Below are 25,286 nucleotides of genomic sequence, written 5' to 3'. Positions count from 1 at the left end.
TAAATACCCAGAAGTGGAATTGCTGGCTTATATGGTAGTTCTATTTTTAATTTTTTCTTTCTTTTTTTTTTTTTTGTGGTACGTGGGCCTCTCACTGTTGTGGCCTCTCCCGTTGCGGAGCACAGGCTCCGGATGCGCAGGCTTAGCGGCCATGGCTCACGGGCCTAGAGGCTCCATGGCATGTGGGATCTTCCTGGACCAGGGCACGAACCCGTGTCCCCTGCATCGGCAGGTGGACTCTCAATCACTGCCCTATTTTTAATTTTTTGAGGAAGCTCCATGCTATTTTCCACAGTGGCTGTACCAATTTACATTTCCACCAACAGTGCATGAGGGTTCTCTTTTCCTCATATCCTGGCCAACACTTGCCATTTCTTGTCCTTTTGATAATAGCCATTCTGCAGGTGCGAGGGGATATCTCACTAGTGTTTTGATTTGAACTTCCCTAATGATTAGTGATATTGAACATCATTTCATGTGCCTTTTAGTTACCTGTATGTCTTCTTTGGAAAAATGTCTATTCAAATTCTCTGGCTATTTTTATTTTATTTTATTTTATTTATTTATTTATTTATTTTTAACATCTTTATTAGAGTATAATTGCTTTACAATGGTGTGTTAGTTTCTGCTTTATAACAAAGTGAATCAGTTATACATATACATATGTTCCCATATCTCTTCCCTCTTGCATCTCCCTCCCTCCCACCCTCCCTATCCCACCCCTCTAGGTGGACACAAAACACCGAGCTGATCTCCCTGTGCCATGTGGCTGCTTCCCACTAGCTAGCTATTTTACATTTGGTAGTGTATATATGTCCATGCCACTCTCTCACTTTGTCACAGCTAACCCTTCCCCCTCCCCATATCCTCAAGTCCATTCTCTAGTAGGTCTGTATCTTTATTCCTGTCTTACCCCTAGGTTCTTCATGACCTTTTTTTTTTTCCTTAGATTCCATATGTGTTATATATGTGTTAGCATACGCTATTTGTTTTTCTCTTTCTGACTTACTTCACTCTGTATGACAGACTCTAGGTCCATCCACCTCACTACAAATAACTCAATTTCGTTTCTTTTTATGGCTGAGTAATATTCCATTGTATATATGTGCCACATCTTCTTTATCCATTCATCCAATGATGGACACTTAGGTTGCTTCCATGTCCTGGCTATTGTAAATAGAGCTGCAATGAACATTTTGGTACATGACTCTTTTTGAATTATGGTTTTCTCAGGGTATATGCCCAGTAGTGGGATTTCTGGGTCATATGGTAGTTCTATTTGTAGTTTTTTAAGGAACCTCCATACTGTTGTCCATAGTGGCTGTATCAATTTACATTCCTACCAACAGTGCAAGAGTGTTCCCTTTTCTCCACACCCTCTCCAGCATTTATTGTCTCTAGATTTTTTGATGATGGCCATTCTGACTGGTGTGAGATGATATCTCATTGTAGTTTTGATGTTGAGCATTCTTTCATGTGTTTCTTGGCAATCTGTATATCTTCTTTGGAGAAATGTCTGTTTAGGTCTTCTGCCCATTTTTGGATTGGGTTGTTTGTTTTTTTGTTATTCAGCTGCATGAGCTGCTTGTAAATTTTGGAGATTAATCCTTTGTCAGTTGCTTCATTTGCAAATATTTTCTCCCATTCTGAGGGTTGTCTTTTGGTCTTGTTTATGGTTTCCTTTGCTGTGCAAAAGCTTTGAAGTTTCATTAGGTCCCATTTGTTTATTTTTGTTTTTATTTCCATTTCCCTAGGAGGTGGGTCCAAAAGAATCTTGCTGTGATTTATGTCATAGAGTGTTCTGCCTATGTTTTCCTCTAAGAGTTTGATAGTTTCTGGCCTTACATTTAGGTCTTTAATCCATTTTGAGTTTATTTTTGTGTATGGTGTTAGGGAGTGTTCTAATCTCATACTTTTACATGTACCTGTCCAGTTTTCCCAGCATCACTTATTGAAGAAGCTGTCTTTTCTCCACTGTATATTCTTGCCTCCTTTATCAAAGATAAGGTGACCATATGTGCATGGGTTTACCTCTGGGCTTTCTATCCTGTTCTATTGATCTATATTTCTGTTTTTGTGCCAGTACCATACTGTCTTGATTACTGTAGCTTTGCAGTATAGTCTGAAGTCTGGGAGCCTGATTCCTCCAGCTCCGTTTTTCTTTCTCAAGATTGCTTTGGCTATTTGGGGTCTTTTGTGTTTCCATACAGATTGTGAAAATTTTTGTTCTAGTTCTGTGAAAAATGCCAGTGGTAGTTTGATAGGGATTGCATTGAATCTGTAAATTGCTTTGGGTAGTAGAGTCATTTTCACAATGTTGATTCTTCCAATCCAAAACATGGTATATCTCTCCATCTATTTGTATCATCTTTAATCTCTTTCATCAGTGTCTTATAGTTTTCTGCATACAGGTCTTTTGTCTGCTTAGGTAGGTTTATTCCTAGATATTTTATTCTTTTTGTTGCAATGGTGAATGGGAGTGTTTTCTTAATTTCACTTTCAGATTTTTCATCATTAGTGTATAGGAATGCCAGAGATTTCTGTGCATTAATTTTGTATCCTGCTACTTTACCAAATTCATTGATTAGCTCTAGTAGTTTTCTGGTAGTATCTCTGGGAAAACCCTGCACAAAGTAGGTGTAGAGGGAACTTTCCTCAACATAATAAAGGCCATATATGACAAACCCAAAGCCAACATCGTCCTCAATGGTGAAAAACTGAAACCATTTCCACTAAGATCAGAAACAAGACAATGTTGCCCACTCTCACCACTATTATTCAACATAGTTTTGGAAGTTTTAGCCACAGCAATCAGAGAAGAAAAAGAAATAAAAGGAATCCAAATCGGAAAAGAAGAAGTAAAGCTGTCACTGTTTGCAGATGACATGATACTATACATAGAGAATCCCAAAGGTGCTATCTGCCTATTTTTAAATTTAATTTTTTTGTTGTGGGGGTTATTGGGTTGTCTGAGTTCTTTATATATTTTGGATATTAACCTTTTATCAGATACGATTTAGGAATGTCTTCTCCCATTCAGTAAGTTTCCTTTTTATTTTGTTGATGTTTTTCTTCACTGTGCAGAAGCTTTCTAGTTTGGTGTAATCCTATTTGTTTAGTTTTGCTTCTACTGCCTTTGGAGTCAGATCCCCAAAATATCACCAAGAGTGATGTCAAGGAGCTTACCACCCATGTTTTCTTCTCAGATTTTTATTTTTATTCTTATTTTATTTTATTTTTAATCTTACAGTCAAGACTTTAATCCATTTTGAGTTAATTTTTGTGTATGGTGTAAGATAGTGATCCAGTTTCATTCTTTTGTGTGTGGATGTCCAGTTTTCCTAGCACCATTTTTGAAGACACTGGCCTTTCCCCATTTTGTGTTCTTGCTTCCTTTATCACAAATTAATTTACCTTATATGTGTGTTATTTTTAGGCTCTTTACTCTGTGCCATTGATCTATAGGTCTGTTTTTATGCCAATATCATACTGTTTTGATTTTACAGCTCTGTAGTATAGTCTGAAATCAGAGCATATGATGCCTCCAGGTTTGTTCTTCTTTTTCAAGAGTGCTTTGGCTATTCAGGATCTTTTGTGATTCCATACAAATTTTAGGATTGTTTGTTCTATTTCTGTGAGAAATGCCTTTGGAATTTGGTACAGATTGCATTGAATCTGCAGATTGTTTTAGGTAATATGGACATTTTAACAATATTAATTCTTCCAATTCATAAGCATGGAATATCTTTCCATTTATTTGTGTCTTCTTCAGTTACTTTCATTAATGTCTTACAGTTTTCAGTGTATAGGTCTTTCATCTCCTTGATTAAATTTGTTCATAGATATTTTATTCTTTTTGATGCAGTTGTAAATGGGATTTTTTTTCTTACTTTCTCTTTCTGATAGTTCATTGTTAGTGTATAAAAGTGCAACATGTTTGCATATTGATTTTGTACCCTGCAACTTTACTAAATTTACTTATTAGTTCTAACAGTTTTTGTTGGTGTCTTTAGGGTTTTCTATACATCGTATCATGTCATCTGCAAATAGTGACAGTTTTACTTCTTCCTTTTCAGTTTGGATGCCCCTTTTTTTTTTCTTGCCTAAATGCTCTGGCTAGGACTTATAATACTATTTTGACTAAAAGTGGTGAGAGTGAACATCATTGTTTTGGTCCTGATTTTAAGGAAAAAACTTTCATGATTTCATCACTGAGTATGTTACCTGTAAGCATGTAATATATGGCCTTTATTATGTTAAGGTACATTCTCTTTATATCCACTTGTTGAGAGTTTTATCACAAATGATGTTGAATTTTGTCAAATGATTTTTATGCATCTATTGAGATAATCATATGATTTTAATCCTTCTTTTTGTTAATGTGACATATCACATTGATTGATTTGTGGTTGTTGAACCATCCTTGCATTCCTGGAATAAATCCCACTTGATCAGGGTGTATGATCCTTTTAACATACTCGAGTTCAGTTTGCTAATATTTTGTTGAAGATTTTTGTACCTATGTTCATCAGTGATATTGGCCTGTAATTTTCTTTTTTGTGTGTGATGTCTTTGTGTGATTTTGGTATCAGGGTAATGTTGGCCTTGTGAAGTGAGTTTGGGAGCATTCCCTCCTCTTCAGTTTTTTGGAAGAGTTTGAGAGGATAGGTATTAAATCTTTTTTGAATATTTGGTACAATTTACCAGTGAAGCCATCTGGTCCTGGACTTTTCTTTGTTGGGAGTTTTTTTATTACGGTTTTAATCTCCTCACTAATAATTAGTCTATTCAAATTTTCTATTTCTTGATGATTCAGTCTTGGAAGGTTGTATGTTTCCAGGAATTTATCCATTACTTCCAGGTTATTCAATTTGTTGGTGTATAATAGTTCATAGTAGTCTCTTTCGGTATAATTGTAATTTCTCCTCTTTTATTTTGGATTTTATTCACTTGAGCCTTCTCTCTGTTTCTCTTAGTGAGTCTATCTAAAGTTTTGTCAATTTTGTTTATTTTTTCAAAGAATCAGCTCCTTGTTTCGTTGATCTTTTCTATTTGTCTTTTAGTCTCTATATCATTTATTTCTGCTCTGTTCTTTATTATTTCCTTCCTTATAGTAACTTTGGGCTTTGTTTATTCTTCTTTTATTAGTTCCCTTAGGTGTAAAAGTTAGGTTGTTTATTTGAGATTTTTCTTATTTCTTGAGGTAGGCCTGTATTGCTATAAACTTCCATCTTAGAACTGCTTTTGCTGCATTGCATAGATTTTGGTATGTTGTATTTCCATTTTCACTTGTCTCCAGGTATTTTTAACTTCTCCTTTAATTTCTAACACTGGTGCTAGCAGGTTAGAAAGCGACTGCAAAAATGGTGGCTGCTAGTGCTGGTGCTAACAAAATAGATGGGGCAGAAAGCAAAAATGGTACCTGCCAGTGCTTCCATTCCTGGAGAGAGTCCTAACAGATTTCTCCCTTGCTGGCAGATGCTTTAAAATTAACAAATGTATCACATTCACATATGGTCTAGACACTTTTCAATCCAGACGCTTTTGTGCTGGATTGCCAGGTGGATGAGTCTGCATGCAAGTCCTTTAAGAGTGGAATCTCCATTCCTTACAGCACTTTGGTTTTTCTGGACGTCAGCCCTGTTGGTTTTCAAAGCCAGATGTTTTGGGGGCTCATCTCACCAGTGCAAGTCCTAAGGGTTGGGGTGACTGATGTAGGGCACAAATTCTTGCTCCTCAGGGAAAAGCTCTGTATCTTTGAGATCCCTTCCGATTGTGGGTCTCCACCCCAGGGGTGGGGTTTTCAGTGAGACTGTGTCTCTGCCTCTTTTACCCATCTCAGTGTGGACCTCTTGTCCTTTGCTGTGGAGGAGCTGTTTGGCTAGTTTTCAGGTCTTTTTTTTTTTTTTATAGGGAATTGTTCCTTAAATAGCTGTAGATTTGCTGTGTCCATGGGAGGAGGTGAATTCAGGACCTTCCTAGGCTGCTCTCTTGAACCACCTGCCCCACCCACCCTTGTTCTTTTTACTATTCTTCTCGTTCTTGTTCTCCTCCTTCTTCTGTATCAAAAAATGTATAAGGTGTAGACCCTATGGGGAGAGAGAGACAATTTACATACAGTACAATAAATGGAAATAGTGTAAGAACAAAGCACTATTGGAGCCCAGAGGAGGCCTCCTCACAATTGAGAATTAAGCTACAGCTTGAAGGATGAGTAGGAGTAGAAAGGAGTGAACATGGTTCCTTATTATTTCCATTAGCATGATAGCTAATGCCAAACCACAGTTGGCCTGGCTGATCCCAGCTACTAATCATGCAGACTCCAATCCTTCAGACTTTAGCACTGATTGAAATGTTGTGTATCTGCAGCCTTCATTATGTAGCCATGAGCTATGTGTGGTTACTGAGCACTTGACATGGGCCTAGTGCCACACTAATTTTAATTAATTTAAATATGCATATATGCATAGTGACTACCATATTGGATAGTACACATCTAGCAGATGCTCTAGATCCTTCAATTACAGTGGCTGGTTCTAGGCCCAGTGGGGTCTCAGCTTCTGCCCCAGCTAGCTTTCTAGTCCTCTCTGTAGACATTCGCCCAGGTTACCTCTCCTGCTCTGTGCTTCTCTGAGCTTCACTGCTATAGGAGCTTTGGCGCTGTGTCTCTGCATAAGGAAACCATTTCCTTATCTAGCTCCAAAATGTCACTGGTAGGCTTTGGGTCTGTAGTTACTCCTTCTAGAGGTCTAAGTGCTATGGGTGCTGGGAAATTCTACTCTCTCATTGATTGATTTCTATGAGTCCTATTCATTTCCCTCAAAGCACGTGCATGGGCTGGTAGTTTAGGCTCGCTCTGCCATTGAGTGAAACTGGACTTCTTCCTCCGCTGTTTTAGGCTAACTTCTGGGCCTCATCTCCTTAGGGGCTGGGCAGCTTCCAAGAATAATGCCGGCATTCAAAGAGACTCTCTACCCCATGTCAGTTCCCTTCCAGAGCCAAAAGAAAGCTATTGTCTCTTCCTGTTTCAAAAACCTTCAGACCCCTAATGAATCTCTTATCCACCTATAGTTTTCTAGAAACCAGAAACTCCATGTTTAATTTTTCAACTGCCTCTCCTTCCCCAGCACCTTTCACTTTTTGACCATGTAGTTGCCTCTACCTGTCATATCCAAATTAAATGCTCATCTCTTCTATGAAAACTTCTGTGATTGTTCTAGCCTTTGCTTATCTCCCTTCATGAGTGTTTACAGTACTTTAGTCTCTACCACACATTTTAACAATTGTGATCTATCTTGTGATATTTACCATTAGCTCATGTTAGTCTTACCTGCTAACTTGATTGTGTCACCTGGAAGAAAAGACCTTTTTCATACTTCTCACAACTCTTGGCATACTGTCAAACATATAGTAGGTACTCAAGACACTTATTTGCTGTTTTAACAGATCTGTTTCAGAAATACTCGGAAATAGGGTTCAATTGTTTGGAAATCATGTTTTATATGCTTTTAAGTTTTGCTCTCATATTGCTTTTGAAATATAAAAACAAGAACTTGTGTTCTGATATATTTTTATATAAACTTAAGCAGTAGCTTAAAGAATATCATGAAGATTGAATACTGACTTTCAGTGAGGTCATATGCAGGATAATTCAAGTGGGTTGTAGTGGATTGTAATTCAGTCACAGATGATGGGTTTTGAGGACATCCTATCCGCATTTATTTGACAAAGCACAAAGATCACCAAGGAACCAAAACTGGGTTATGGAACTACTGCCCCCCAAATCTCTGAAAAATGAAGCTGTACTTCCCAGCTTTCCAGAATAATGGTTTAAAGATTGCTTCATCTGGTCCCATGCCTGCAGTTCTCATCATGGCAGCTCATAGGAGAGACCTATCTGTTGGGAAATCTTATTATGTGTTTTACTGTATTTCATATTTAAACACGACTGTGGTACAGAACTATTTCAAAAGCCCCTCTGAATGGACAGAGAAATATTACTCATTTTCAGGTTGGTTTTCCAAGCAAATGATTCTCGTGAGCCATTTTGAAGAACAAAATAGAAATGACCAAATTCCAGGCATATGGTAGTTTGCCTTCTGGATGTTTGATTTCCAGATTGACTCTGGAAGTATACCCAGAGTCTCAGCTCTGCTCTTGTATTAACTGAAGAGAACATATGGGAGCAAAAGCCCAGACACACCCTGACTTTAGTTCTTTGGACTTGCATCATTCCAGGAACTAGCAGATATTTGCACTTCCTCTTTCTTACTCCATCCCTCAATCTGTCCCCAGTAGCCATTTCTGCATGTGCCAATACCAAGGGCTTCAGGGTGCAGATAGAGCCTGAATTTGCCTTAGCTTGGTGGTTTGTAACAACAGCAGATAAAACCCAGAGAGGAGGAGTGGGGAACAGCAGGAGTCACTAGGGTCTGTGTTACCAGTTAATTTGTAATCAGTAGCCAATTCTTTGCTTTATTTTCCACAAGAGTCATCAGGAATGAACCTAATGCATGAATTAACTAATTAATCCCTTTCAGTTAGCACGTATCCAGGTTGTGCAATGTGGAGATAACTGTGTGGCTTTAAAAAATGACCCACTGGGACTTCCCTGGTGGTCCAGTGGCTAAGACTCCATGCTCTCAATTCAGGGGGCCCGGGCTGGATCTCAGGTCAGGGAACTAGATCCCGCATGCTGCAACTAAAGATCCCATATGCTGCAACTAAAGATCCCGCATGCTGCAATGAAGACCCCATGTGCCACAACTAAGGCCCAGCGCAGCCAAATGAATAAATAAATAAATAAATAAATAAACAAACAAATAAATATTTTAAAAAAATGACACACTGTCCCAGTCATCAACTTACTTAAAACTATTAGCCTTTCATGAGAACAGTGTCTTGAAGAGTTGAGGACATTGGGAACAATGTCAATGGTCAACTAATTATCGAGGCAAATGATTTTGAGTACTTTTTCTTGACTCTTGCCAAGTCAATAGTTGTTACTGATACTGCACAGTTGTTGTATGTTGGAGGAATTAATGCTGAATTGGAAGTGACTGAAGAATTACCTCTGAGGAGGTGAGTGATATGAACTCCTGGCAGATTGCTCCACAGCCCACTGAATCATCAAATGTGTCATGAGCCACTGTTGTGTACCAGAGATTGTTCTAGAGTCTGGCAGAGTTAGGGCAGTAAATAAGATGAAGTCTCTGCTCCTAGGAAATTCATACTCTAGTGGGATCCAGAGCACAAGTAAAAGCACTGTATATTGAGAGGGGCGGGCCAGACCTTCATTGGAAGAAGAAAGGCAGAGGGCTTCCCTGGTGGCGCAGTGGTTGAGAGTCCGCCTGCCGATGCAGGGGACACAGGTTCGTGCCCCGGTCCAGGAGAATACCACATGCCGCGGAGAGGCTGCGCCCGTGAGCCATGGCCGCTGAGCCTGCGCGTCCGGAGCCTGTGCTCCGCAACGGGAGAGGCCACAATAGTGAGAGGCCCGCATACCGCAAAAAAAAAAAAAAAAAAAAAAAAAGAAAGGCAGAAAACAAGTGTAAAGATACAGATAGGCTGGTGACGTTTTTCATAAAACGGGAATGATTTTGATGATTTGGTTTATCAGTTTGTTTGCATATCCCTGTGAATTTTTGGAAGTTAACTATGTTTTATTGACATGGTCACAGCACAATGTCTTCACAAATATCATGCACAGGAAAAGCTTTGCCTAGTTCTTATTACATCAGAGAAAATGGAGAGCCTGCTGAGTTCCTGCCACTAAGAAGCTTCACATCTTCCAATGTCAAAAATTGTAATTCCTTCTGTCCTGCAGATTCTCTTAATCTATGAAAACAGTTACAAGAATGGAGGTCACTTCTTTCAACTTCTTAATTCATCATGGACCATCACATGCAGTTGAGCAGCCTGTGGCCAGCACAAAAGCACCCCTCTGAAGACATGAATAGAGGCTGCAGTACAGCCCAGACTTACCATGGGGCTCAACATGGGGCAGGAAATGCCTTCATGCACTTCTTTCATAGGAGAGGGCTCCTTTTTGGACCACACAGCTGAGCTCGGTTTCATCTGGGATTACTACAGCCCAGAGATTCTCTTGTTTGTTTTAGAAATGATTAAAGTTATAAATTTTGGATATGATGCAAACAATCATATAACACATTTAAGAGCTTTATTGTATCTGTTTGCTTATATGCTGCTTTAATCTACAAAATATTTGCAGGTAGCTCCAAAGCCAAATAAAAGTGATTTTCTTTCTGGGGGTGCCTCTTCCATCTGCACAGATAATTTGGAGTTTGCTGTATTATAGATACATATAGTTTGGGGTTTTAATTTTAAACAGCATAATACGAGATGACTTTCATTCTCCTCAGGTTGGTTAAATCTCGATTTAAGAGGTTCTGCCCCTCAGAAGTTGGACTCCTGAAAAATGCTGAACGAGAACAAGAATCAGAAGAAGAGATGTGACTTTGGGCGTCCAGTCTTTCTAGTTGAAATTTCTCTCTTTTTTTTTTATTATTGTTAATCACAGTTTTGCCTTTTCACCTTTTGTTTGGAGAACAACTGGTTGAGAATGATTCTTGGTGTCATGGTATTTGGGGCTTGGAGTGGCTCTCCTCAGGTCATCTAAAGTGTGATGCCCACACTGAAAAATATTGTTTTATTTGCCTTATAGATATATATGCTCAGGGTTCCTGGGCTTACTACCATTTGTAACTCATTATAGATGGAATTTCACTTGTTTATCTTGTTGCTGCAATGAGAAATAAATGAATGCATGGACCTTCGTTCAAACACCTCAGATCTTTGTTTTTGTTATTCAACTGCACCCCACCTTTATGTCATGAAGAAGAAGCTGTGTGACACTGAAATTCCTTTTTGTGAGAAATCTCTTTCTGTAGCACCTGCGTTCTCCCCTGGGAAAAGCAAGCCGGAAGTCATCCTATGATGTACTCTCTCAGAGAAGATAAAAGGGCTGATCCACGGTTACAGAAGGGCACATGGTTGGTAAAGCCATGAAAATTTGGGAAAGGAGAGTCATGATGTTATCCAAAGAGTAAAAAAAATCATCACACAGCATAGTATGGCCACCATGCCATCTGTTCTGCTAAAATAATTGAAGGGTTAAAACAAGGAAAATCCTTTAATGGAATACCTAGGTAAAAAGTCAGAGCCCTTCCCTCATCGGTGGACTAAGTAACCTCCAATGGAGAGTCAGGAAATCTTTTCTCATTCTGGCTTTACTATTCACCAGCCTCTAGGGTTTTAACATTTACCATGTCCTTCTCTCTGACGTTAGGGAATTGAATTGGATGAATCAATTTCCGGCTGTCACATTTTATGAATCTAGAGTCTCTGAGACAAAATCGAAGTTAATTTAGTACCATATTAGTCAGAAAGGCCAGTCTCTGCTGTGACAGAAAAGAAAAGGAGTACTGCAGGAGTCTGTGATGGTTGACTTGAATATGAAGGAAAAGAGGCAGTGTAGTGGGTAGCTGGAGGTGTCACATGGGCAGTTAAAACCTGAAGCTCCCTGGCTTTCCAGAAGCACTGAAAAATCCAGAAAGCTGCCCCAGTCTGGTCTTATCACATGACACTGAAGAGGGAGGTGAGTGGATTCTTTAGGCCAATGAACTGGATACATTTCTTTTTTTTAACGTAAGAGTTGAAAAGAGCAGATGTGGGTGCCTACATGTTTATCTTGAACAATGCAATAGACCTTAATACATTTCTGGCATATGAAATGCCCACATGCCGTGGTCCCCAGGTGATCATGGCATTCTGCCCCATGTGTGTCCTGTATTTTAGGGTTTTTTTCCTTAGCCCAGCAAGTTTCTATGATTTTGGCAAGTTTGTATTTCAGAAGAGTGAGCTGTCAACTGCAGGTTACGTGAAAATGGCACTGCTGGTATCTAGGCCTGAGCAGGAACTCTAGGAATAATTAGCATGAACCAGATTAAGACTGGAATTTTGAAAACTGTAAGTGTAAATATACTAGCAGTCTTTATGAGAGAGCAGAAATGTCCATTCCTGCAGTCTCTGCACAGAGAGAACACAAGTGAGATGCAACCCAGTGAGTTCTCAGAGGAGGAACTTCTGGTTCAGGTCTAAGTCCATAGTTTGGGGCTATCTGCCTCTAGTCCCTGAAATGAGCAATAAATTGAGCACCATTATTATAATTTTATGGAAGCCTTCACCAAGGAAGGGATGGAGGAAGGGTGCCCTCCCTTACTTTTGCTTGTATTTTATCTCAATCTTCCAAAAACCTGGGGTCTCAATTCCTGAGCTTTTGCCAAACCCCTTCATGGGTATCCCATGCTTGATTTGCCATAACCAAGGTAAAGAGACTCTTTAAAGAGACTCAACGCAATATAAACATGGCTGTTGATGTGATAATACCTCTTCAGTGATTTCTGTGATCTCTAACTGCCTTTGCTTGGGAAACTGCAGCCTCTGATGGCACTACCAGCTCATTGTTGAAGTGGGAGATCAGGTTATGACCGTCTTGGTGTCCTCCTCATCATCTTGTCACTTTAGGGCTCATTAATCAAGGTTGTATTGATTGTATGTTGGATGTGGATTAATAATGTGGTTTAGGAGTCACCGGGGCTACAGGAACAGTGAAAATAAAAGCTGAGAAGTGACAAGTTCTCCCCAATACATGGAGTCAATAGATTAAAAAGCATGAAAGAAAAGTCTGTATACATAGAGAATAGATCCAGAAATTCTGTATACTTTCTAATGTGAATTCCAGGTGGGAAGATTGAGAGAATAGAGGACATGCAAGAAATAAGAGAAAAGAATTTCCCCTAAATAAATGGCAGTGAAGGGAGATTTTTGCTTTAACCTTGGAGAGGTGCTTCAAGAGATGTGCAGTGAATAGAGTGATTGGGTTTCTGGACCAAACTGGTAAAAATGAAAAAATATAAGCCATTCTTATAACTTTAAGTTCATTTGATGAATATTATTATTCTATTTTTAAGTCTAGCAAATTTTAACACTCAATTTTAAGGAGACTTTAATGTTTGGGGCACAGTTTTAAACTTAGATAATTAGATTTCCCTTTAAACTTCTTCACTATATTTATGAATTAAATATTTTTATATTCTTAAGTACTTCAGTTAACCAACAAATCTTCTCAAGTTGTTATTATTACAAATCTAATTTATTAAACTTATAAATGTGGTGAAACTTAAGTTTTCTTAAATATTCCAATACTATATAAACTTAATGAGATTTCAACTGAAACTCGCAAGTGTAAATTTGTTAGTCAATTGCACACTTATAAATTGAACTTACAAGACTAATCTGCATAGATGAAATTATATTTGTAAACTTATAAATACCTAAAATGCTACACATGCATAATTCCTTAAGGCACAAATATATGATTTTGATGTTCTTAAACATTTCTGTACTTAGCTCAAGTCCTTCCATGTTAAAATAGGCGTACTGTTAAGGAAATTATTTGTTTATGACAGACAATGTCAGGGAACACCTAGTCTGCTTGTTGAGATATTGGACCCAGATATTGAATGAGACAGGATTCTTGACAGTGACCCTAATGGCATGTGCTGAATGCAGTTACTTATAGTCACTACATCAAACCCTCCACACAGGCTATCTCCCAGTCTTGCACAGCACAGGGAAGGTGCCTTCCCCAGCTGGAGTCATACTTAAAATTGCCTGTCTTTTCTGCCTACTCATGAAAACCTGCAATCCCCACCCAGGCTGTCAGGTCATTTGATGGGATTTCATTATTCTTTAGCTCTTAAGATATTAACTATATTTCCTTCTAAGAGTAAAAATTTCTGAACTTGATGTAATATTGCCCATTTTTTCCCCATATATTTCCTATCTGATGAGACTGCTCACTTTTTACAGATGTTAAGACAATAGCCTAATGAATTCTAGGTCACTCTCTTTTAAAGATAATTCAACAGCTCTGAGCTGGGCTGTCAGTATTTCTGAGCCTTTAACCCTTTAAAGCAGGGACAACACAGCTGTGTTCAGTGCTTGTGTGAGTTTTGGGAGGAATTGATATGATTAATGCAAAAGGTTAGAATGGAGGCAAGAAAGTGCCTCTTACCTGCTTCTTCTCATGATCTTGAGCTGTTCTGCCTGTTTTCAAGTCTCCTAAAGGGAGGGTTAAAGATCTTTACTAAGAAGCTGGGGGTGGAGCCCAATATAATCCCCCACTTGATAACTGGTATCTGAAGCCAAAATACATACAGGCTCTAAAATGCAAAAAGAAGCCCAGCCAAGTAATCAAGGGCTTAGCAATTGAGGTTGGAACAACTCTCTCATCTGCTCAGAAAATGACTCAGGTTCCCTTGGCCTCTCAGATCAATTCTAAATTGACTAGCACTGCACCTGAATAAAATAAAATCACTTTGAGTGTATTTCAGTATAGAGTTATACTCTCATATTGTCCAACACGACCCCTGTACCAATCATGCTGACTTGCTCCCTGTTCCCTAAAACTTGTTTATTTTAATTTCCATGTCTAAGCTTGTATTAACCACACTCTCTTGCCTCCTCCTCCTTGCAGCCTAACTTCTGGAGATTCTTTAAGGCCCAGTTCAAAGCTTTTCTTTTCTACTGCTTCATACCACACCTTCCTGTTTAGAAATTCCTACAGTATGGAGCCCAGAGAGCGGATCATATGCTATTCAGTCCTCTAATTATCTCTGCACATAAATGCTTCCTTCTTACTACATTATAATCTCCTAAAGGCAACCACACTTTTTTCATCTCTATTGTAGCGCCTAAGGAATCCTTCTCAACCTGTAGTGTTGAAAGGTGAGCTAGAGTCTGGAGTGGAAAGGAGAGAGAAAATTCAAAGGAAGATATCACTTAGAGAAAATAGGTCCTCAAAGGTTGTCTATGGGTGAAGACTCTGAGACCAGAGTTTGTGACTTGTCTAAGATCATGCTGTCAATTAGTGGCCAAGCCCATGATGGGATAGATCAATAAATCTCCTGACCCTGGGGCGGGGGGTGAGTAAGTGAGAGAGATGGCTCTTTCCACTTCAGAGGCTACATGACTGCATGGTGAATGGCTCAGTTCTTTCTTAAAGGGACCTGCCTTATTCTTAAGACCCTCTTTCCCCCAGCCCTCTTTCCACACAAATGTCCCATTCAGAGGAAAAGACTTTGGCTTCTGTTTGAATATCTTTGGTGATTTGATTCTGGTCAGAAATTGTCTTAGTCAGTTTGGGCTGCCATAATAGAACACCATAAGCTGGGTAGCTTAAACGACAAATGTTTATTTCTCACAATTCTGGAGTCTGGGAAGTCCAAGATCATGCTGCCAGCAGATCTGGTGTCTGGTAAAGGCCCACGTCCTGGTGGGAGAAACAGATTATCTCTCTCCTGTCTCTGTTTTATAAAGGTGTTAAGCCCATCATGAAGGCTCCACCCTGATGATCTAATTGCCTCCCAAAGACCTCACCTCCAAATATACCATCACACTAGAGATTAGAGTTTCAACACATGAATTTTGGAGGTACACAAACATTTGGCCCATAGCAAAAATCCAGGAGAGGAATCGCCAGGACAGGGATGACCAGGACACTCTATTCTTCCCAGCTGATACCTTCGCCACTCCCCACCCCCCTGAGAAATGTGTCTACATTTACTTCGCATCTGATATGCCCACATTATGGGTGAATGGCGGAGTACTGAAGTTACTGTGTAATAGGCTTAACAGCAGAGAAAAACAATAGTAATGATGCTACCCTCTAGTGGCAAAGCATGGAAACACAATTCATAAGCCAAAGTACCAGGTTCATATCTCAAAAGAAGCTTCCTTAACCCAAAGTCAGACCACAGGCATTGTTAGAGGAAGAGTTTGGGTTATTTAAAAATATCTTAGATTTTCATTTATTAGTACTCTAACCCATTATGATGGGTCGAATTGTGTCTCCCCAAGTTCATATGTTGAAGTCCTAACCTCCAATACCTCAGAATGTGACCTTATTTGGAAATAGGGCTGTTGTAGACATAATTAGTTAAGATGAGGTCATACTGGAGTAGGGTGGGCCCCAATCCAGTAGGGCTTGCGTCCTTAATAAAAAGAGGAAATTTTGACAAAGATACACACATAGGGAGAATGCCATGTGAATAGGAAGGCACAGACCAGGGTGATATGTCTACGAGTCAAGAAATGCCAAAGATGCCAGCAAACCACCAGAAGCTAGGAGAGAGGGTTAGAACAGATTCTTCTCCAGCACCTTCAGAGGGAGGGAGCTTGACCCCACCAATAACTTGATCTTGGACTTCAAAGCTTCCAGAACTGTGAGACAATACATTTCTCAGTTAAGCCACTCAGTTTATTGGTACTTTGTTACAGCAGCCATAGAAAACTAATACATTCATTACTCTAACAATAACTTTAAGTTTAATGTTTTAGACTTCAAAATAAGGCATGTATTTGAACTGTAAAATGGCATGCTGAAGGTTATATGGCAATGCCAGTGATGAAGATATTATCTCTCCTAAGTTTTATTACCAACCATAAAATGTGTTGTCCTTATTGAGAAACTGCTGACAGCTTGGTTTGGTTACACATTTATGCTCTTTCCACTTCAGAGGCTTTATGGCCCGCTCAGGTTGGCAAGTTTCCTTAACTGTTTTTTTGTCCAACATTCCTCAGGAAGGTAGAGTTGACACTTACAGAGTAAATCACTTATGAGCTAGTAACTTCTGCATTGTTACTTTTGGTGTGCTCTAACTTTTTATATGCTTGCTATCTAGCTAGATAACAAACTCCTTGAATATCATATAATATTGTTAAGCTTTCTGGGGATTACGGTCCTTATCTGGAAAATGCATGGTGTTTATTACAAGATGTGCCCTGTATTAGCCAAGGTTCTCCAGAAACAAAACCAATAAGATATATATATATATATATATATATATATATATATATATAGAGAGAGAGAGAGAGAGAGAGAGAGAGAGAGTTGATTTACAATGTTGTGTTAGTTTCAGGTATACAGCAAAGTGATTCAGTTATACATACATATATTATTTCCTTACATTCTCTTCCACTATAGGTTATTACAAGATATTGAGTACAGTTCCCTGTGCTATACAGTAGGTCCTGTTGGTTATCTGTTTTATATATAGTAATGCATATATTTTAATCCCAAACTCCCAACTCCTAATTTATCCCATAATATATATGTAATTTATATATTTTAAAGAACTGACTCATTGTGGAGGTTGTCAAGCCCAAAATCTGCAGGGTGTGCTCCAAAGCTTTTCAGAAGGCTGGCTGGGAAGGCAGGCTGGAAAGAGTTGATGCTGCAGTTTGAGTCCAAAGGCAGTCTGCTGGCAGAATTCCCTCTTCAGTGGAGGTCAGTGTTTTTATACTAAGGCCTTCAACTGGTTGCATGAGGGTAATCCGCTTTACTCAAAGTCTACAGATGAAAACATTAATCTCTTCTCAAAAATACCTTCACAGAAACATCTAGAATAATGTTTGACCAATAACAGGGTGCCAGGGTCTAGCTTAGTTGACACATAACATTAAACTTCATAGCCCCCAGTGAATTCTGCCTCCTTGAATTCGTGCCTTTTTGTAGCTCCCTCCAACATTGAATCTGGACAGGCCTTACGATTTTCTTTGACCAGTGGAATGTACTAAGGGCATAATGTGGCAAATTATGGTCTTAGACTTTAAGAGGCCTTTCAGCTTACACCGTTGCTGTCTTAGAACCCAGCCTGAATGTGAAGGAGGCAAGGCTATTCTGTTGGGAAATCTTCAAGGAGGAAGAGGCCATTGAGAAGCACAGACCATGAGGTAGAGAGAGGTCCAGTCAATTTGGCCTTTCTGGTCACCTCAGCTGAGATCCCAGACATGTGAGAAAGGCCATTTTGGATCCTTGAAGCTCCAAGTCAACTTCCAGATGACTTGGCTAAATGATCATGTGGAGAAAAGCCGTCGCTGCTGAGTCCTGCCCAAATTACCTGGTTATGAGCAAATAAATGGTGGTTGTGTTTTAAATCACGAAGCTTTGGAGTGGCCTGTTATACAAAAATAGATAACATATGTCTGTGCCAATGATTTCTGTAAAATAATTATACTAAATGGAGAGACTTAGGATCTAGAATATTTTCTTGTTAAGGTATAACTCATAGTGCTTTTTGATGCAGGACATTGAAAATATCAACTCATCTTGCCTCAGCTAAGCTTAAGATTTCATATTACTATTTTCAGAAGGACTAGTGTTACATGGGACTAGTATTTCTTGGCTGAAGCTCTTGTCTAGTTGCTATAAATTCTGGATTTGCCTTTCACCTGAATCAGGGTTTCTAGAAGGAAAAGAATGAAATCAAACTATTTCCCACACTATGTTTCTTAACCTAACCCACAATGGACCATTTCTCTCTTCTTTCAATCTTGACCACATACCTGTGCCCATTAGCTCAGATATGGGGGGTGAAAAAGAGGAGAAAACAGGAAAAGAAATTTAAAAGGAACAAGACAGAATAGATGAAGAGAGAAATCGAGGTTCTCTGGAGCAAGATGCAGAAGTAAATTTAAAACTAAGAAAGAATTTGAGGGTTCCTTTTCTTTCATCTTCTGGGGCATGAAGAGATTAACTCAGGGTTACATTAATCAGAGGCCAGCATCTTCCACACGTACCTGAATTTCGTAGGCAACAAACTTCTACTAGTGTTAAGCAGTTACTTCCTTCTATGTATCCATCAGCCCTTGAGATCCCATCTGGAACATCTTGCTCTGGGCAGTGTAGGAGGCACTTGAAGAACAATGGCGTACAGAGCAGAGGAAAACCGGAAGGCACGAGGAAGAAAGGTGAGTGACTTGGTGACTTCCTCTTGTCCCGGAAAAACTTTTTTGGATACCTTTCTTCCTGTCCTTCACTGACCACCAGGTAGAAACAGAGGATGGTGGGGTTGTGTAGATATACAAACAGGTGAGTTCAAGGGTTTCTGTTAGTGGCTCAGACTCTTCACTAATTAAGGGGTAGCTAATGCCACTGGGAGGTTTTCCAATGGAGAAACTCAGAGGCTCATCTCTAAGGTATAACAGGTGGGGAAGTTGAGGCTGGACTTGGTCATCAATGCCGTGGGAAGTAAGGTAAGCAGGTTTCTGTGTACTTAACTCTCCGATGGGGGTCACAGGCCAGATGGTAGGGAAATAAAAAGGATTTCAGAACTTCTTGACACTTCTGGGTATAAACTCATTAAAATCTGTTTAGATAAATGAATAAGATAAAACAGGGCAGAGCGCCGGGGGCTGGAGGAGTGAACGAAAGAGGCCATGGCCGCCGCCGGCAGCTGAAGAGCAGCTCGGCCCGCGAGCTCCTGCCGCCGCGTGCGATGGTGACCGCACGGGTCGGGCCGCTGCCGCCCCCGCCGCCGCCTCCCAAGACGCTGCATCCAAGGCCCGGCGCGGAGGAGCCGCCGCTGTGAGCTGCGCCGTCCCGGCCCCCCCCGCCGCCGCCCGAGGAGAAGGGGAGGGCAGGCGAGAGAGCCGGGGGAGTTGCGGAGTCCGTCTGTCCGCCGGCGGTGCTGCCCCGCGGGGAAGGAGGCCGCAGCCTGAGGTCTGCTCCAAGAAAAAAACATGGCTGCAAAGGAGAAACTGGAGGCAGTGTTAAATGTGGCCCTGCGGGTGCCAAGCATCATGCTGTTGGATGTCCTGTACAGATGGGATGTCAGCTGCTTCTTCCAGCAGATCCAGAGGAGTAGCCTCAATAACAATTCTCTTTTCCGGTATAAGTATTTGGCTCTTAATATGCATTATGTAGGTTATATCTTAAGTGTTGTGCTACTAACCTTGCCCAGGCAGCATCTGGTTCAGCTTTACCTATATGTTTTGACTGCCCTGCTCCTCTATGCTGGACATCAAATCTCCAGCCGCTAGGAATGTGGGATCTTAGCTCTCTGACCCAGGGTCAGACCCGCACCCCCTGCATTGGAAGGTGAAGTCTTAACCACTGGACCGCCAGGGACTACATTAGGAGTGAACTGGAGTCCGCCTATGAAGGACCAATGTATTTAGAACCTCTCTCCATGAATCGGTTTACCACAGCCTTAATAGGTCAGTTGGTGGTGTGTACGTTATGCTCCTGTGTCATGAAAACGAAGCAGATTTGGCTCTTTTCAGCTCACATGCTTCCTCTCCTAGCACGCCTCTGCCTTGTTCTTCTGGAGACAATTGTTATCATCAACAAATTTGCTATGATTTTTACTGGATTGGAAGTTCTTTATTTTCTTGGGTCTAACCTTCTAGTACCTTATAACCTTGCCAAGTCTGCATACAGAGAGTTGGTTCAGGTATTGCAGGTCTATGGCCTTCTAGCCTTGGGGATGTCCCTGTGGGATCAGCTGGTAGTCCCTGTACTGTTCATGGTTTTCTGGCTCGTCTTATTTGCTCTTCAGATTTACTCCTATTTCAGTACTCGAGATCAGCCTGCATCACGAGAGAGGCTTCTTTTCCTTTTCCTCACAAGTATTGCTGAATGCTGCAGCACTCCTTACTCACTTTTTTTTTTTTTTTTTTTTTCAGTACGCGGGCCTCTCACTGTTGTGGCCTCTCCTGTTGCGGAGCACAGGCTCCGGACGCGCAGGCTCAGCAGCCACGGCTCACGGGCCCAGCTGCTCCGCGGCATGTGGGATCTTCCCAGACCGGGGCATGAACCCGTGTCCCCTGCATCGGCAGGCGGACTCTCAACCAGTGCGCCACCAGGGAAGCCCCCTTACTCACTTTTGGGTTTGGTCTTCACGGTTTCTTTTGTTGCCTTGGGTGTTCTGACACTCTGCAAGTTTTACTTGCAGGGTTATCGAGCTTTCATGAATGATCCTGCCATGAATCGGGGCATGACAGGAGTTATGCTGTTAATCCTGGCGGTGCAGACTGGTCTGATAGAGCTGCAGGTTGTTCACCAGGCATTCCTGCTCAATATTATCCTTTTCATTGTTGTAGCTTCTATCCTGCAGTCTGTGTTAGAGATTGCAGATCCTATTGTTTTGGCGCTGGGAGCATCTAGAGACAAGAGTTTATGGAAACACTTCCATGCCGTGAGCCTTTGTTTATTTTTACTGGTGTTCCCTGCTTATATGGCTTATATGATTTACCAGTTTTTCCACATGGATGTTTGGCTTCTTATCATTATTTCTAGCAGCATTCTCACCTCTCTTCAGGTTCTAGGAACACTTTTTATTTATGTCTTATTTATGGTTGAGGAATTCAGAAAAGAGCCAGTAGAAAACATGGATGATGTCATCTACTATGTGAACGGCACTTACCGCCTGCTGGAGTTTCTCGTGGCCCTCTGTGTGGTGGCCTATGGTGTCTCCGAGACCATCTTTGGAGAATGGACAGTAATGGGCTCAATGATCATCTTCATCCATTCCTACTATAATGTGTGGCTTCGGGCCCACCTTGGGTGGAGGAGCTTCCTTCTCCGAAGGGACGCTGTGAATAAGATTAAATCATTACCCATTGCTATGAAAGAGCAGCTTGAGAAACACAATGATATTAGTGCCATCTGTTATCAGGACATGAAATCTGCTGTGATCACACCTTGCAGTCATTTCTTCCACGCAGGCTGTCTCAAGAAGTGGCTGTATGTCCAGGAGACCTGCCCTCTGTGCCACTGCCACCTCAAAAACTCCTCGCAGCTGCCAGGGTTAGGAGCTGACCCGGTTCCACAGCCTCCTGCTGGAGCTGAGCAAAATGTGCTTCAGGAAGGTACTGAACCCCCAGGCCAGGAGCGTCCTCAGGGGACCAGGGTGCAAGAAGGTTCTAGGGACAATGACGAGTGCATTGCCAGAAGATCAGATAGCCAGGAAGGGACTTGTGATCCCAAGGAAAATCCTCTTAGTGCAAAAGATGCAGCACATCCTGTTGAGGTCAGCCTAGAAGAAAAGCAGCAGGAGTAATGCTTTGCTACTCTGGAGGAGAAGTTAACTCACGATGGAATTCATGCCCAGATGTGAGGAATGAATGTATGAGGTGATTAGGCAGGAAACTTGACATTCCAAGGATCTAATCCAGGAAGTACTCTCAGTGGAGACCACCTGCTTTCATCCCCTTGACTTTGTGGGAGAAATTTTGCAAAGTATGCTAATCAAAATGTATTTATATATCCTGTGCTGATGTTTGGTAGAGGTTTGCCAAGAAAATTCAACCTCAGTAACTTCAGAAACGGCCCCTGATTTGTAAGGGATAGATAAAATCAGATTTGAGTGTCTGAAAGGGGCTAAAGAAAGGAGGATAAAGAGCGTGAGGACACCGTGGGAGGAAGCAGGCAGAAGTGGAACTGATATTTCACTTTCTATGGGACAGAACCATTCTTGTTACAGAGTATGAGTGGTGACCAGCCCTTTTCTCTACCCCCTTTTCCCTCAGTGAATTGGAACTCAGTCAGGTGATTATTTGTACAGCACTGAAATGAAATCAAAGACCCAAAAGCATTGATTGTATTCAAAGATCGAAGCTCGCTCATACTTCGTATGTGCTTTGGGGGAGGGGGTGGGTGGGCACTTGGGCCTTGCGGGTGCATTCATGTAACCTGAGACCCTTGAACTTTATGATGGAGTCTTCAATATTTTGATGTATATGAAACTTTTGTTAATACATCGTATACTGTGTTGGCTGTGTGAGGTAAACTAAAACTCTAATGAACACTTTGGAGTCCACGTTAGTATAGGAGACCAAAGTGGGAAGGGCTTCAGGGCACTGATAAAGGCCCTAAGTGTACTTTTCAATCCTGTGTAATGTTTAATTCTTGCAACTGAATCAAAACAGTGTTAAATTATGGCAATATTTGCACTTTGGGAATGAGTACATAACTGTATGATCATACTCTGCAAATGCCACTTTTAAAGCTGTTAATAGACTTTGCGCCTTTTCTTTGACAAGTATTTGTCATATTTAAATTTTTACATTCATCATGGCTACAGGTAGAACTGGGGAGGGGGGGAATGTAATTTTTTATGGGAATTTTGATATGAAAAGAAACTAGTCATTTATTTATACAATAAGCTTGGCTCAAAAAGTGTTTTTCAGACTCGGTATTCCTAATGTGGGATGTGACTTTATTTTAGTAGCAAATTTGGATGTAGACTGACAGACATAGCTGAATGTCTTAATAAATTTAAATTTAAATTTGAAGATAAAAAAAACAAAAAACCCCAACAGAATGGTAGTTTCATATGTGACAAAAATACAGGCTCCTTATGAATTTTAGCATACTTATTTGAACATCTTGCAATCTTTAAAGCCATGAGATTTCCCATAAGCATTAACAAAGGAATGTCCTATTACATGAAAAAGCCATTTAATCTCTTGCCATTTGCTAATTTACTGCAACCGATTCACTCCCTTTGGGAGAATTACCCTAAAGGGTAATTCTCACCAAATGTCTGTGGGGGACTAATTAAATGTCACGTTGGGGGACTAATTAAAACACAGATTGTGGGGCCCCACCCACAGAGTTTCAGATTCAGTAGGTTTCCTGTTTTATTTAATGGAGTATAGTATTTTATAAGCATCATTTATTTTGATGCTCAAATTGTCCCCATTTGGTAATGGGGGGTCACTTCATGCTGGAGTCTGTGTCCATTTAATATGTACCCATCATTCCTTGAACACTTTTTTGCTTTCTGGTATAAGATACTCTAGGCTCACCTTGGAGTTTCCCTGCCCTAGTCTTGGAATTAGCCATTTTCCCAAAAAAATTGTTAGTGGAAAATTGTTTTTAGATCAGAATCTGAGCTTTAGGTGTGCTTATTGCTAATGGGGTATAAATGCTTCCAGGCCCTATGAGTGGCTGGAGCTAGACAATATATGTATGTAAATGTGTTATTTATATCATAAATATGCAACATATACATTTTTGTGTATTAACACACTTTGCACCTATGTTTACTTCTATATTATTTATATATAAAATATATTTATTGAATATATATTGAAATATATATTATTAAAAATATATTTAAAATCCATGAGTTTGTATTGATATATACATCCAATTCCAATTCAATGCTATAGTTTTTTTTAAGACACAATGGAAATTATTTAGGTCAAGTATTAGAAATAAAAAGTAATATCATACACCTTCTTTGAAACACTTGTGTTTGTTGTAGTCAAAAGTTTTCCTCTTTTGGATAAGAAGTTCAGGACTGCATTTACGCATTTTTCTGACAGCCACTTTCCCTGCAGGATATTGCTTCTTTCAAAATTGATTGCATGTAATTTTGTTTCTTTCTCCACATTTCTGATTACTTGTTTTGAAATTCTTATGGAAGTCAAGTTTCTCCCTTTCCACAGTTGTAACTCCCTTTTAGAGTAAGGAACTTGGCTCTGATTATTCTTAAATGTTTAGCTGTTTGATCATCCAGTATGTAACCAATCTTTGATCTTCACCCCCACCTCCACCCACGTATGGACACCCTTCTCTTCCTGCCTGGGGTATGACTCCCTATTCCAGGCTGCTACCCCATGTGGATACCCTTCTCACTAACTATGGCTCTGACTTCCCACACCAACTAGTCCACCCATGAAGATGTCTTCCTGACCCCTCTCAGTCTCTGAAGGACTGCCCTCCTCTCTCTGCTCTAGCTTTGATTTCCCACATGGGGCTATCTCTCACCTGGACACCTTCCTTACCCCTTGCTTCTGAAACCTCATGCCAGGCTGCCTCTCCCCATCACATGGATGCCTTATTCACCCTGCTTGGGGTCTGACATCTCATGCCAGGCTCTCCCCCGCCTTTTGCCCTCCCCCATTGTGGATCCCCTCCTTACCCTGCTGGATTCTGAATCTGCTCTGGGCTTCCTCAACCAAGACTTTAGGACTGAAATTTTCAGGAACAAAAGGCCTCAAATAGGTTGTTTAAAATATGAAGAAACAGAGTTTCAAAAGCTTATGTAGCTTGTCCTGGGTCACAGAGCAAATGAGACAAAGTCAGTACAAATCCAGGCCTCCCTGAGTGTAAGCTATGTGAGAGCAGGGACCTTGCCTCTCTTGTTCACTATTTTATCCCCAGCATGTAGCGTGACGTCTGCATGAGTAGAATGAATGAATAAATGAATTATTCCCTATTTAACTCTTTTCCTTTCCTTCTTTGTCATCTTAATATGTGTGTATATAAATTGATGACTTTATATATTTGTCTATAACCAATTGAAATTCATGCTGTTATATAAACGTCAACATCTAAATTTCTGTGCCTAGGGATTTCTTCTGTTTTCTGAATTTCTAGAGTTCCCAGCTGGATAGTTGGCCTATAGATG

General features: G+C 40.5%; 2 protein-coding genes across 3 annotated transcripts in view; both read left to right on the top strand.

The window, feature by feature from the left end:
* TMEM45A (transmembrane protein 45A) overlaps positions 1–10,805 on the top strand; it is a 90,517-nt gene extending 79,712 nt beyond the window's left edge. The window contains exon 6 of one of the 2 annotated variants that reach the window (XM_082626192.1): positions 10,383–10,805. In XM_082626192.1, coding sequence (XP_082482318.1) covers positions 10,383–10,476 — 94 coding nt within the window. In that variant the 3' untranslated portion in view covers positions 10,477–10,805. Of the gene's footprint in view, positions 1–9,826; positions 10,360–10,382 lie in introns of those variants that run through there. The other variant, XM_082626193.1, reaches the window with a different exon arrangement.
* An 8,556-nt stretch (positions 10,806–19,361) lies between these two features.
* LOC309806688 (RING finger protein 145-like) lies at positions 19,362–22,470 on the top strand (the record flags this gene model as incomplete). The annotated part of the gene is given in 5 exon segments (XM_082625611.1): positions 19,362–19,450; positions 19,586–19,598; positions 19,600–19,898; positions 19,991–20,513; positions 20,736–22,470. Coding segments are annotated over 5 exon segments (2,115 nt in total). The 3' UTR covers positions 21,927–22,470.
* Between the last annotated feature and the right edge of the window lie 2,816 nt (positions 22,471–25,286).

This window comes from Mesoplodon mirus (genome assembly GCF_964341445.2).
Source record: "Mesoplodon mirus genome assembly, chromosome: 6".
Lineage (NCBI taxonomy): Eukaryota > Metazoa > Chordata > Mammalia > Artiodactyla > Ziphiidae > Mesoplodon > Mesoplodon mirus.
This window is presented reverse-complemented; position numbering and strand designations above follow the sequence as displayed.